This window comes from Vipera berus (assembly GCF_964194415.1).
Source record: "Vipera berus genome assembly, chromosome: 3".
NCBI classification, from domain to species: Eukaryota; Metazoa; Chordata; class Lepidosauria; order Squamata; family Viperidae; genus Vipera; species Vipera berus.
This window is the reverse complement of record NC_138204.1, coordinates 122,906,691-122,921,958: the sequence shown is the minus strand read 5'-3', so window position 1 is coordinate 122,921,958 and position 15,268 is coordinate 122,906,691. Positions and strand designations below refer to the sequence as shown.

The following is a 15,268-nucleotide window of genomic DNA, read 5'->3' as shown; positions in this document are numbered from 1 at the left end:
CATGGACTTCAACTCCCAGAATTCCTGAATCAGCAGCTGACTCAGGAATTCTGGGAGTTGAAGTCCATGACTCATAAAAGAGCCAAGGTTGCCTACCCCTGGTCTAAACCAATTCATAATGCAGTGGGATTATCTGATTTTTGTTCTTCCTCTCAGAAAGCTGCTATGCCAGGGCGGGGCACTTTTACATTGGATGGAGAGTGAACATCCAGTTCCACAGCAGCAAAACAATCAGTGTTTTGAGTCTATAAAATTGCTTGCTCCCATTTGTTTCCTTTTCTATTTTGACTGCTTGGATACTAGCTTTTGTACCCCTAGAGCTTGGTAAACAGATTTGTTTTGTTTTGACTTCTTGACATGTGACTCAGCTCTTATTTTCTTTCTTGTAAACCAGTTATAAATATAACAACACAGGTATTGTAGAATAGCACTGGATGTGAAATGATGCTTGTGTAAGTATATAGTTTAAGTCCATTGAACAGGATCTTGGAACTTGGACTGAAGCAGTTTTCTAAGATGCCTACCAGTATATGGAGAGTAGGCATTATGACTTATAATAGTTTGCAAACTATTTTCTGTAACTTGTTATTCTCTTAATATTTCAGTGTTATCAATATTATTTTTTATGTTGCTACATTCCAGCACCTTAGCTTTATGAGGTATTCGAAGGGAACATGGTAATTCTGGCATTATTATGCTAAAAAATATTATTACTTCACATACTATAGGTGTAGTCATTCTGGTCCACTTAAGGTGACAGAAAAGTGGAGTTTCTCCAAACAATTATCCCTACACTTTGGAGCGTAACCTCTAACTATTACCAATCCATAGATTCCTATTTCTGTGCACATCCACATCATTCTAGATCAGGCATGTCCAACCTTTTGGCCTGCTGGGTCTGTACTGAGTGTGGAGGAATTGTCTTGAGTCACATATAAATAACAAAGTTCGGGTTTTTTTGGGGGGTGGGGGTGGTTCTTGTGGGATCCCATTACTAACTGTCCAGGGCAGCAAGTAGCCCATGTCTGCAGGTTGGACATGCTTATCTAGATGATACCATTTTATGCTTCTCATATAATTCTCTCCCCACCCCCTTCCCTTTTAATTTTCTTATTGAAACCAAGAAATCTAAGCTGGTCAAAAGTCTATTTGGATTGGGATAGTAAATAATGATACCAAGAGGTAAACTTTTTAGTTATGTAGAGAAGGTGTATAGAGAAACTACCAGTTTTAATTGTATCCATGCCACAGGTAGTATTCCTTGCTAACAGTAAGGCGGTACCAGTCAAAATTGTTATCCACCTTAATTCTTAATTTCTTCTGAGTTTTGCTCATGTCTAGAAAGTTATCTTCCATCTCATGCCCTTGCATTCATTCAGCCAAATGTATAACTTACAACAGAGCCATAGTTTACTGCTAGAGTCTGTAGAGACCATGGAAGGCCAAGGCCAACTAGAATATCAAAGACATTGCTTCCGATGGAGTTAGAAACGGCCATGTCACCCATTCCTGCAACACAAGAAAGTAAATAAGTCAGAATTACCACAAAACAGAGCTACTGAAGCAAATTCCTAAATCTGTAGCTGGGGATTGCCTTTATTAGGAGCTTACCAGCTAAGATGTTGTAAAGCATGTGTAAACTTTCTTCAGAACAAAGTATAAACAGAAGTTAAGAAATGGAGAAATTACCACTACAATATTATTACAGAGACATTTAAAAAGCCTTCCTGTTCATCCTGTTTTTGTCATTGTTTTCATTAGCATAACTTAGAATGCAGCAAAAGTAGTTTGCTACAAATTGCTCTCAATTAAGTGTTTAAAGTGGAGTTTCACATGAAACTGCAGCCTGAAGAGTACACAATGGCTATAGCCCTACCATTCTTTCCTTTCTTCTCCTTTCTTCTCTCTGAGAGAGGTATTGTCTATTTGGTTGTTCCCAATTTTCTAGAGAATCTGTTCTTTTTTTCCCTTTTTGAGTCTCTGACAGCAACATACAAATGCGGCAGAGAGAGAACAGATTTAAAGATGAAATGAGCTCAATGAAACCATGTGCCGAACTACTGTAATGTATTTTAATACTAATAGATATAATAAAGTATTTAATAATTCCTGGTAAAGATAAGTATTTTGATTTATAAAATGAAAATAATAATGATACAATGCTGAGTTACTTTCACTTGAGTTACATTGGTAGGGAATACCAATAAATGCAATCATCATTGTATCCTAAATACAATGATAACTGTACCAATGATAATAATTACACGTAAAGTACTCCATGGCATAGGACCTGGTTACCTAAGGGCCTGCCCTTCTCCCATTGTTCTGCCTGTCTGATACATTCAGGCAGAGTGGATGTGTTCCAGGTCTCCTCTTTTCAATGTTGTCATCTTACAGGACCAAGGAAGCGTGCTTGCTCTGACGCAGCCCCCAACCTCTGGAATAGCATCCCTCCACAGACGCTGAGGCCCAGATGGCACTCTCCCTCCTGGGGCTCTGAAAAGCCTTTAAACCTGGCTTTAGTGATCCGGGCTGCCTTGTTTTACTTTATGTTTGTTTTGATTTAGCAATGTCCAATGAAGCTAAATCTAACAACAATACTCTCCCTGGCTCCATCCAGTGGCCATCCATTACTGCCCCCCTTCCCATTTCTCAATGTGGCTTTTGATTTGAAAAAAGCTGTTGACTCTAAAGGATTAAAGAATGATTAAAGAAAAGCTTCATCCTGTCTAGCATTTTACCCCCCCCCCAAAAGAGTAACACTTCTACAGCATTTGTGAGAAGCAATTAATACTGAAAAGGTATATCTCTTCTTAACTCAAAGGTAACAATTGGCAATCAGGGTCATAAACCTGTCCTCCGTAAGTTATTGTCATCCCCTGTCTTGCAGTAAAACATTCTCTGAGTTAGATGCACACAACCGTATGTGAAAATGAAAAGAAAAGAAGCATGTCAGGAGGGCTCTAGGCCCTTTAGGCTCCCACCATTGGCCACGCCCACTTCACCTTTGTCCATCTGCCTCAGTCCAGTTCCAGGTAGCTTTCCCCCTCCGCTGGCCCTCCCCTGCCATTCTCCCTGGCCAATGGGCACCTGGCTGAAGAGTGAGGGGCGAAGGGCCTGGAGCCCATTGGCCAGGGAGAATGATGTGCAACGCCTCAGTTTACCAGCATCACATTCTTTGCCTGTGCTGCATCACAGAAATATTATGTCTTCGGCATAATACATGTAGTGTTGTAGAGATGGAAAAGTCTAGAACCCTCCAATTTAGAGATTAGACCAATACATTTAATATTGGGATAGGTGAGCAAAAATGTAAAGTGGATGAGGCAGTGATTTTCAGCAGTTATGCTCAGAAAGTGCTCTGAGGGCTGCAAAAAGAGAGAGAAAGAAAATGAAAAGAAAAATGAGGATGGAATTATAAAGGAAGAAGAAGAAAAGGAAGAGGCGTGGCCCTATATTTCAGATTGTCATCCGTGTAATCCATCATAACATACCTATGGTGGAAAATCAAAAAGAGATGGGAAAGAGAAAGAAAAGGGCGTCCAAGTCTAAAGACATTCCCTATCCTTCTTCAGTTATTTTTTTTTTTGCTCTCTATCTGAAAAGAGACCTATAAAGCCCTACATGGCATGGGTCTGGATTACCTACAGCAGCACCTGCTGCTGGCATCAACTTCCCTCCGTCCAGTGCGCTCCCACCGAGTGGGCCTCCTCAGGGTGCCTCCAATCAGAGAATGTTGATTGGTGGCCCCCAGGGGGAGGGCGTTCTCTGTGGGCGCGCCAGACCTGTGGAACCGCTTGCCGGTTGAGCTCCGGATGGCCCCCGACCTTCGCTCCTTCCGGCACGATTTAAAAACTTATTTATTTGAACAATCTGGCCTGGTCTGATGGGTTTGGGGTTGGATTTAGTTTTAACACAGTTTTATTATTGTATTATATAGGGCATAATTATTTAAACCTTTTTAACTTCTTTTTTAACTTTTGTACGGTATTTATATTTTGATATTTATTGCCCTGTACACCGCCCTGAGTCCTTCGGGAGAAGGGCGGTATAAAAAATTAATAAATAATAAATAAATAATAATAATACTCTTTTCCATATTATGAATATATACTCTCTATTGTAGTAATTGTTATTTCTTTACCCCAAAGCAGAATTAAAGAATGCCTTTTAAATATCTTCAAGAACTCTATAATATTCATATATATAACAAATTACAAACATACCTTGTCGTGCCACAATAAGGCTTGCCATGCAATCTGGTACACTGGTTCCAGCTGCCAGAAATGTGATCCCCATGATCACATCTGGAATACCCAAAGTGAAACCAATGATTGTGACCTAGAAAAATAAAATGAATTTTTAGGTTGCTTAAACACTTATCTACATTGCCATTTGGTTTTCAATGAGGTGTTCTGTGGATGGAGACACTTTAGGTTTTCCCACTGATCATCATGTGGCTACAATTAATTTCTGCAGGAACAGTAGTACTTATTAGACCACTCTGGCTGAAAAAGTTATTAGATCCAATTGGATTCCAAGAAGCCTGTGCTGCAACTGGTTTGGGTGATATTATGGATGAAACCTAGAATAGGGAGCATGCAAGCATTCCCAGCAATTGTTACTGAGTGCACTTTCTGGTCTGCTGCAGTATACAGAAAGAACTTAGGTACTAACGTGGTAAGGCAGATGGAGGAAAAACAGAATTTAAGGAGGACAGCTTAAAAACCACTTCATGGCTTGTGAAAGGAGAAGAATCTTCACTGCAGGCAATGACCAGCCCATAACCAAGACTTGTACTATAGTGATGTAGTGCAAATAAGCATGGGTGGGTGGGTGGTGTTTTTCTGTACATAAGGCACTCGCAACCTTATGATCTGCTAAGCTGTTTCAGGTTGTATGTGACTGACTTGCACTCCCGTTTCTTCTTCCCAAAATTGTTTTAGAGAATATCAAGAAGCTTGTACTACTTTTAAGGAGTTATTTTGCTGACAAAATATGATATATTCAGATTATCTGGATGCCATCTTTCATATAGTTAACAATGAGGGTGTTTAATAGCTAACAATAGTTAGATTTAATCAGTTTCAATTGTGATGCTTGAATCACTGTCTCCTTAGAGCAGGGGTATTAAAGGGCCAGCTTGTGGACCAGTTGCATTGTATGGAGGCCACGCCCACCTCCAGCTCCGACAATGCAAAAAAAGTCGTGATACATCGCGACATGTCACATGATGCGGTGAATGTAACACCCGTGCCTTAGAGGATATGCTGTATAACTAGTCCCATGGATCTTTGCTCAACTTCATTTGTAATTTCTACCTGAGAGTAAAGATGTCTTATTTAGCGAGATAAATGCTTCTCAGAGCACAAGATGCCTCCTTGTTTAAAGTAGACCTCTTTAGATTGCCTTGAAACAATCAAGAGATGGGCAACTTGTTGGGATTAGCTAGAGCAGGGGTGTCAAACTGCCGACCCGCGGGCCGGTTGCATCATATGGAGGCTGTGCCCACCCCAGCTCCGGCAATGCAGAAAAAGTCACAATACGTTGCGACATGTCACATGATGCTGCAAGTTTGACACCTGTGAGCTAGAGGATGTGGGATTTACAAAACGATTTGGAAAATGTACATAGGACAGACCAATTTACTGTCGTTAAAGAATACGCATAATTCGAAGCCCTTATAAACAGAAGAACACTAACATCACCTAAACTTCTGGTGAAGATGTTACCTAGCTTGGTAACAAAATGTTCGGAAACTAACCCATAAGCTCAGAGAATGAATCTTCACCCTCAACAGGCATAATTATTTTTGGGGAGTGGGGGGAAACAAATGGACCAGTTCAGAATTTTGTTTTTCCTGAGAGGTATACACACCATAGTTTTGTGCTTTTCCTAACTCAAAATGGCAGAAAATGGTACTTCTGTGTGTTTTTGTGGGGTTTTTTTTGCAATTGTGATGAAGGGATGGCAATGGCTGTTAGCCAAGGAGGTGCTTCAGGCACACCTGGGGCAAGGGGTAGGCAACCTTGGCTCTTTTATGACTCATGGACTTCAACTCCCATGCTGGCTCAGGAATTCTGGGAGTTGAAGTCCATGAGTCATAAAAGAGCCAAGGTTGCCTACCCCTGACCTGGGGTATGAGTTTTGTCACTCCTGACATCATTTCACTGATTGCTTGATAACTGTTGGGTGGACAATAATATCTTCCTTATGAGCTTCTGGCTGATTAGTGCTGAAAGTGAAGGGTAGATTTTCCCATAAGAAGACAGTGCATCTACCGAATCTAAAGCTATCTTACTCAAGCCTAATACATACCATCCAGACCATCACGTAGGAAAAGGCTGCAATCCAGAGCGTAGAGGAAGCAAAAGTGACCAAGAACCACTTCTCCCAGTAGGGTTTGCTACAGTTGGGCACCGTGAAGTATAAGAGCAAAGACAGAGGCCAGGTGAAGAGCCACTTGATAATTTCTATTATGCCAGCTGTAAAAAATAAATCAATACATGTTATAAGATCCAAAGAGCCTCACTTGCACTTCTTATGCCACACTTTTATAAATAATCAAAGCAATGCTAAAAACAGTGGGGAATATGGTTAGTCAAAAGTACGGAAATCTGAGTAGTTCAGGTCTGCAAACTTTCATACACTGCCAAAAAGATTGAGAGTTGATAGATGGATGGATGGATGGCAAGATATACTTTTGTAGACTTTATAATAATAGTCAAAGACCAGCAGTTTAAAATAATAACGGGCAGAAAAGATTTTTCTTCCTGAACACTTCTGGATATATTTTACAGGGTTTTGGCTGCTAATCATGAAAATAATTTAATCTACCACATATTGCAATTTAATCTACCACATATTGTTTTATAGAAGCTGCTTACATAACAGCAATGTACATCCTTTAGTACCTGTTGGCTATGCTGCACACATGAAAGAGACATACAAAAGCATGGAACTGTTGTTAAAGCACACCCAGTAAACCAAGTACGACTGGAATTTCTGTGGAGATCTAAGAGTAGTGGCTCTCCTACTTGGAATGCAGCTGTGATATACCAAGTAATATAGTTACATATGCAAATAGGACAGTCATGCAAAAGAGTCATATTACATTAAAAAGAAATGGCTACTCCAAAAGAATTAGGTTCCAGGACATAAAAATGTGGCACATGCAGGGCTTTTTTTCTCATAGAACGCTCAGAACGGAGTTCCGGCACCTTTTTTGGATGGAACCTTGTAGGGTAGGCAAGGTGGTTGTATGACATGTGTGAGTTCTGGCACCTTTTTCTTTTACAAAAAAAAGCACTGGGCACATGAACCACATTTTGACCTGACAAAGATATTTTAGCCTCTGCTTCACATAAAATTTGGACTGATGAAAAATTTTGTGAAGGCGATGAACAAAGAAGGTTTTCATTATTTGAGACAGATGCCTCCAAGAATAACTGGTGCCACAATTAAGGAGGCATCTTTGTTGGCCCACGGATCAGATACGTCATCGATAATAAGCGGATCGATGATCTGTTAGTAGGGGTCCAAGAAAATCCTACAAAACATTCAAGGAGGTCATTGAAAAATTTCTTGGCATCTACAGAGCACAAAATTGCTAAGCACATTGATTTGTGCTTTAAATTGTAAGGCGCCCTGAGTCTTTGGAGAAGGGCGGGATATAAATGGGATTAAAAAAAAATTACATTCAGCTGGTTAACAAGCTTCCTACAACATAAAAAACCATGAAATGCAACATGTCACTGAAAATTCATTTTCTGCATTCACCCTTGGACTTCTTTCTTGAAAATCTAGTGCAGTCAGTGTGAACATGGTGAAAGGTTTTACTGGGACATCACCACAATGGAAAAACAGTATCAGGGCAACTGGTATCCATCAATGCTGGCTGACTATTGTTGGACACTGCAGTAAGATGCATCAGACACTAAGTGAAATGAAGATCAGCAGCAAAATACTTTTAGACCTGTTGAACTCATGCAGCATGCCAGAAACATTATGCAATTAAATATAGTATAGTCATTAAAAGTTAATTTAATAATTTCTCAATATTTCTCAAGGTTCCTATGTGATACAGTCCAGAATTATATTTTTGTTCAGTTTGAACGTTTTTCAGGAAGCAAAACTTTTGAAAAAAAGTGTTGTGTACTGTAACATATAGGGAATGAATACAGATGAAAAAGGGAAGAAAAGGGGGGTGGGGCCTGAATACAATAACTGAAGGTGATACACTGCAAATTTTTACAGGATTTAATTCAGTTAGATCTTCTGACTTCTGACAACAAATATAGTACAAAATTTAGCGCCTTGCCTGGAAACTTCACTGAAATGATCCCATAGTAAAAAGTTCATTGCCAACTCAAATATTGTTCAGGTTGAAGGGTTATCAATTCCACCATCCAGGGAGAATTAATTGGCAACTACTATTATTAACTTGATTTCCTATTAGAAGAGAACTTCGGAGGGAATATTGTTACATCCTTGTTAACACCATTGAGGGGAAGGAATCTAAGTGTGTATGAAAATACAGAATTTGAAACATATTTAGGGATGGGGAAAGGTGGCTATATAAAGTCAAATAGAAGTAGTATGAAATTGTAGTTTTATCCCTTTGCACACTGAGGTTTTTAATTTTTTGCATAATTTCAGTTCTAGGCCAGCAGGCATAGACCATGATGAACAAGACTGCCATAAGCGAGGAAAGAAGAAAATTTGCAGGATCCAATCTGGGTCGGTCACTGGGATTAGTGGTTTAATCTTCCAAGCTTTCAGACCTGTGCTGGAGCCCATCCTCTCTAGCACACAGTCTGTGCTAGAGAGAAGTTTCCTGAGGATGGATACACTGTGCTAGAAAATCCCTGAGGATGGGGGCCCCAGTGTGAATCCAAAAGCTCGGAAGACTAAACCTATGGCTCTCGGTGACCGACCCAGATTGGATCCTGCAACATTATCCTGGGACACGTCTATTCGCCTTCATTCATAAACAAGAAATTTGGTTCTGCTGTGAAGAAATATTACTTTCCAGGAGTATAGGACTCGTGCTGGAGATCCTCCTCCTCAACATTTGCTTGAATCAGTACAAGCATAGCCTCAAGCAGGCATCAGAGAGCAAGCATCTAAAAGAAGGAGAGCATTGGTAACTGAACATAGGACTCAAGAGTGTAATTCTCAAGAATGTGGATTGTATTAGTTCTAATGAGGGGACAGCCTTGTATGTGTACAAAATGATATATGAAGTACAAAAGAAGTGTAGAATACAAAATGATATATGACATATAAAAGAAGTATACAATAATAAAATGAAAACAGCCCTGAGGGCCTTCTTAGGGTACCGCCGGTGAAGGATTGCCGGCGGGTGACTCCCAGAGAGAGGGCCTTCTCTGTGGGTGCGCCTGCCCTTTGGAACCAACTTCTGATGGAACTTAGGACTGCCTCCAACCTCCGCTCATTCCGCCAGGACCTGAAAACTTGGCTCTTTGAGCTGTCGGGCCTAGACTGAGGGGTTTTAATTGGGTTTTAAATGTTTTAATTTTTAAACTTTGGGCTTTAAATTTAATTAATTCTTTTAAATGTTTTAACTTTTGTATGGTATGATTTTAATTGCCCTGTAAACTGCCCTGAGTCCTACAGGAATAGGGCGGTATATAAGTCAAATAAATAAATAAAATAATTCCCCCTTTAAGCCTGTCTTGAGGGTTGAAGTGAGAGTGATTTTCCCTAAACTAATAGCCAAACTGCAATAGGGTGCATTTATCCCCTTCAAATGCTTTTTCACAAATGCCTAAGAATCAGCAGGACACCCTCCTTAAAAGGCTAGAGGCATTCAAACAAGCTCTTTTCATTCTGCAATTTCTAATATCTACTGCTAATAATGAAGACAGTGGGAAGCTGTTCTCTCTCCTTTCAATTGTTAAAGATATAATTCCTTATGATTATAGTAATCTGTCTACGAAAACACTACCTGAGTGTCTCCTACTTGTCTAAATACTGCTGTGTTTCGTTTCTTTTTTCAGTGCAGGAATGGAATCTGTCTTGTGCCTGATGATATCTTTACCAGAGCAACAGATCAAGGAACTTATTTAAAGTATGAGATAGAACTAGTGCAAAAGGCAGGCTCTACACAAATTAACAAGATCTTCATCATGCAACAAGGAGCATGTCTCAAACTTTACAACCTAAACTGAAGGCTCCTACTGATAGTTTCAATTCAAGTGCTGGTGCACCTTCCATTAATTTTCTATTTCAATGGAACAATTCTTGGTCCCAAAGCACCTGACATGGTTGTTATGAAATACTGCTGGCTGACATGCTAAATTCAGGGACCCTGATCAGATCATTTTTAGTACAATTTAAAATCCTTTTTTTGTAGGAAACATGGTCTTCCAACCTATAAAATTAAAATTTCAAAGATTTATACATTTATTTTCTATAGCCACCCAACTCAAACAGGGGACTCTAGGTGGCTTACAATTCTAAAATTATAAAACAATTAAAAGCATTAAAACAATAAAAGCAACCACAACATAAATAGGTACAAACAGCAGCCATAATGATTACTCAGCAAATAGTAAAACCAAGTAATGGGGTCCTTAGACCAGAGTTCCCCAACCTTTCCAGCTTTGCAGACCTGTAGGGATGGGAGATGGGATGGTTCAGCACGAGTGGCCGGCAAGTGCGCATGCATGCAGCTCCATATGCACAAGCGGTGGGCTCATGTACATATGGGCACATGGTTGCCCGCTGCTTGTGTGTGCTTGTCCACCACTTCCACGGCCCAGTTCTGAAGGGCTCAAGGCCCGGTAGTGGGCCGTCGCCCAGAGGTTGGGAACCCCTGCTTTAGATGGTTGATCCCCTATTAGAAAGTCTAGGTTGGAAAGGTGACCAAGCCCAATAAAGTATGAGCATGTTTATCGCTGCCAAATTTTCTTATCAAATAAATTTAACTTTTGGAATGACAGATCATCTTTTCAACATCCACCTTACAATATTCACTACTTTTATTTTATTTTATTTATTTATTTAATTCAATTTATATACCGCCCTTTTCTCGAAGGACTCAGGGCGGTTTACAGGGCAAAATTAAAACAATACAATATAAAAATTAAAATAAAATTAAATCAATAGCCCCAAAATTTAAAATTAGAATTTAAAAACCTTAAAACCCCTCAGTCCAGGCCAGCTAACTCAAAAAGCCAGGTTTTTAGGTCCCGGCGAAACGAACGAAGGTCAGGGGCAATCCAGAGTTCCGTTGGCAATTGGTTCCATAGGGCAGGCGCGCCCATAGAGAACGCCCTCCCCCTGGGGATCGCCCGCCAGCATTCCCTGACCGGCGGGACCCTGAGGAGGCCCTCCCTGTGGGAGCGCACAGGACCATGGGAAGTTGCTCCCTGAGATTTTAAATAATTAAATAAGCATTTCCTCATTTAGTATTTTTCAAAGATTCTCTAGGCTCTCTAGACCAGGGCTTTTCAACCTTTTCACAAATTGTACCACTTTTAGGACATGACAATATTCAAGTACCATCAGTGCTTAGCAAGGTGTCAAAAACGTGATGACTAAAAAAAGGGGGGGTTGGTTTTTACTGGTTAGATTCATTTGTTGTTATAGAAATGGGTAGTTTATATAATACTATGAAAAAGTAAAAGTTGAGGTACAATGTTAATGCTTCCTTCTACTACAACAGAGGAAGTCGGAAGTCAAATGATTTTTCTTTTATTTTTCCCTTCTGCCCCCTCACTTTTTTTCCCTTTTTCCTCCCCACTGTGTCCTACTATTTGCCTTTGTATCTTTGTATTTTATTCTATAATCTAATAAAATGTTACAAACTGGAAAACAACAAGGAAAAAAGTACCGGTTTGAACTTCTTCAGCGGTGGCTCCTTTGCTGAATCACTTTCCCTTTATACTGACAAATGTATGATGAATTTCTCAATATTTATTAATGTGCACCACTACCTTGATGGTCAGGTGGCTGGTCAGCCTTTCTTCCTCTCTCCCTCTCCTCTCTTTCTCCTCACCCCTCACTCTCTCTCTCTCTCTCACACACTTCCCACCAAAAGCCTTTCCTCTCTGCTTCTCTCTCACACACACCTCCCCCAAAGCCTTTTCTCTGTCTCTCTTCTCCTTTCTTTTCCAGGAGAGACGGAAGTGCCGATCTGGGGCCTTTGTCTCGCCCCAACAGCCCTGCAGCTCCTGAGGACTCTCTCATGGCAAGTCCTGCCCTGTGCCTGTGTAGCTCCTTCCCTCCCCCACTACACTTGTCTAGACTGGGCAGGGCTGGGTACCACCTGTCGGCTGCCAATGTACCACCGGTGGTATGGGTACCACTGGTTGAAAAGCCCTGCTCTAGGCCACAGCATCAATATTTCCCTTTGCAAGCTGGCTGCAGAGAATTTTCAAGTATTCCTCAGTTAGGCAAAGAAACGGGAAGTATTTTGTGGATGTTTTCAGTGCAGAAATAACTTTCCAGAAGGTCAGAAGGCTTTACTGTAGTCCCCTTTCAGATGTTGCCCTCTCCAGTTAGTGGTAGTGCATGAGATGCCAGTAACATTACTCCCACATTACAAACTCTTTTGCAACCAGCAGCATTCAAAAGGGAAGACTGCTCTAATTCCAAAGCATCCAATCAAGAAGAGCCAAAACAGAGATGTGTGCTAATTCATATTTTGCTTTCAGTGTACAAATATTAATTGCTTAATAACTAAAGCAAAAAGGCAAACATTTTTTGAAATTTCTCCAAGCGTCCGTAGACCTGCAACATTATGCTTTGGAAGTGGAAAACGTACAGTAAATACAATATAAAACAATATTAAAGGATTTTGTAAGATTTTTCCCCTAAAAGATGAGAAGGCAACTTGGTGTTACAAAAAATATTTAGGACCACAAGTTCTATAGTCCCATTCTGGCTGGGGTTGGTGAAAGCTGAAGTCCAAAATATCTGGGGGACATCTTAACCCAAAAGGGAAAAATACTTTAAACTGTCAAATCCTACAAAGCCCTGAATATAGAAAAGAATCTCTGGCATTTATTATTCCCCTTTTTTCCTACAAGGCCTCAAAGAATACACTTATTTAAAGGACAGTAAATTAATAAGAATTAATTTTGTCTGTATGGGAAAAGAAATGGAAGGAAAGCTTATAAAGGTACTTGTTGCTTGTTGTACTCTCTTTGTTCTAATACCATTAAGTACAATAAAGTAAAGTAAATCTGTCCAAATTAAGTTTAAGTTTTAAGTTTAAGTTTTATTGTATTTGTATACCGCCCTTCTCCCGAAGGACTCAGGGCGGTGAACAGGGCATACATAAAAAATACGAGATAAAAAAATTAAAAAAGAATTAAATAATAGCCCAGTTAAAACAGTCGGTAACAATATACAATATAAAAATCCCCATTAAAAATCCCCATTAAAACCCCAACATATCCCCATCAGGCCAGGCCAGCTTGTACAAATAGATGGGTCTTCAGACCACGTCGGAAGGAGCGAAGGTCAGGTGCCGTCCGGAGCTCGACCGGCAGCTGATTCCATAAAGCCGGGGCACCCACAGAGAAGGCCCTCCCCCTGGGGGCCACCAGCCGACATTCTCTGACCGGAGGCACCCTGAGGAGGCCCTCTCTGTGGGAACGCACAGGGCGGAGGGAAGTTGACGCCGGCAGCAGGTGGTCCCCGAGGTACTCTGGAACCATGCCATGCAGGGCCTTAAAAACCATTACCAAAACCTTGAATCTTTACCAAAACCATTACCAAAACCTTGAATCATTACCAAAACCTTGAATTAGATATTTCATCATTAAGGAATGAAAGACGAGGAATTGAAATGTTAAGGAAAGATAGGTAGAAACACAGCAATTTCTTACATGGCAGATGAAAGGGAGTGTAAGGACCTTGGTCATCATCATCATCATCATCATCATCATCATCTTCCTCATCATCATTCTCATTGTTTTCATTGTCATCATTTTCATTCTCTGTTTCACTGCCACCCTCAGCAGCCTCTTCATCTCGCCCGGTTCCATTTGTGCTTCCCTTAGCAGAGTTTCCGAGCCCCGATCCATTCTCCATGGTGTGTTTGAAAGGGACCTTGATCGCTATCTCTGATTCTCCATTGGTGTACACTCGGCTGTTGATTAACCTTTGTCTCTGGAAGAAAAAAAACAACAACAAAGTGAAATCTGCAGGCAATTTTAAAACATAAATAAAACTGAATGAAAAGACAAAGAGCTCTGACCAAATTATTCGTTCAAAAATATTTGGCTGATGCCAGTACAGGTAGTCCTTGACTTACAACAGTTCGTTTAGTGACTGTTCAAAGTTACAAGGGCACTGAAAAAGTGGCTTATGACCGTTTTTCACACTTATGACCTTTGTAGCATCCCCATGATCCTTTACTCCTTATACTGCTTTCTTCCTGCCTTGGTGGAGCAGTGGGCTAATGCCTCCTTAAGTAACACCAGCTGCCTGCAATTAGTGCAGGTTCGCATCCTACCAGGCTCAAGGTTGACTCAGCCTTCCATCCTTCCGAGGTAGGTAAAATGAGGACCCAGATTGTTGGGGGCAATTAAGCTGACTTTGTAATAATGCTGCTTGGGGTGTGTGTGAAAGCCCTAATAAGCAGGCATATACATAGAATGAAGGCTACTGCTAAGCTTGTAAGCCGCCCTGAGTCTTCGGAGAAGGGCGGGATATAAATGGAATTAAAAATTAAAAATAAAAAATAAAATAAAATAATGCTTTCTGAGCAAGATGGAAGGAGGCAAAAGACAATGTACGGTTAATAGCTGGAGTAAGAGAAAGGGTAGTTGTAACATTGGAATGAAACCAGTGGTGGGTTTCAAATAATTTAACAACTGGTTCTCTGCCTTGCCTTCCCTCCACCTTGGTCAGGGTGGGCTGCTCGGGGGATCGGCTGAGATGGGGGTAGGAGCTCCCGGTTACGGAATTGCTGGAGGTCTCAGCTGGGAAGGGCAGGAGGGTACGGTGGGGGGATGGAGGGGCTGCAGGAGACTTGGAATGGGGTGGGTGAAGGAGGGTGGGGGGTCAGCAGGTCCCAGTTGGGGGAAGGTGAGGGGGTCTGGCTAGGGGGGTGGGTGGGAGGGCTGGGACACCTCTGCCAGGGAAGACCCCTCGCTGCTTCCACTCCACATCATCCCACAGCCCCTCACCACCGCCATCTTGGCAGATGCTGTGCTGCAGAAGGGAGACAGCATGTTTCTGGCCGGACCTGGTGATGCAGGGATCGCCACTGTCGCCTCCTCCTTCCCAA

At 41.1% G+C, this 15,268-nt stretch overlaps 1 protein-coding gene across 2 annotated transcripts in view; it reads right to left on the bottom strand.

The window, feature by feature from the left end:
• SLC24A3 (solute carrier family 24 member 3) overlaps positions 1 to 15,268 on the bottom strand; it is a 188,157-nt gene that overhangs the window by 16,371 nt on the left and 156,518 nt on the right. For both annotated transcript variants that reach the window (XM_081325253.1, XM_081325254.1), the window contains exons 12-15: positions 13,863 to 14,145; positions 6,319 to 6,485; positions 4,227 to 4,341; positions 1,397 to 1,509 (exon numbers count right to left, since the gene is read on the bottom strand). In XM_081325253.1, the coding sequence (XP_081181379.1) occupies positions 1,397 to 1,509; positions 4,227 to 4,341; positions 6,319 to 6,485; positions 13,863 to 14,145 (678 nt within the window). The remainder of the gene's footprint in view (positions 1 to 1,396; positions 1,510 to 4,226; positions 4,342 to 6,318; positions 6,486 to 13,862; positions 14,146 to 15,268) is intronic.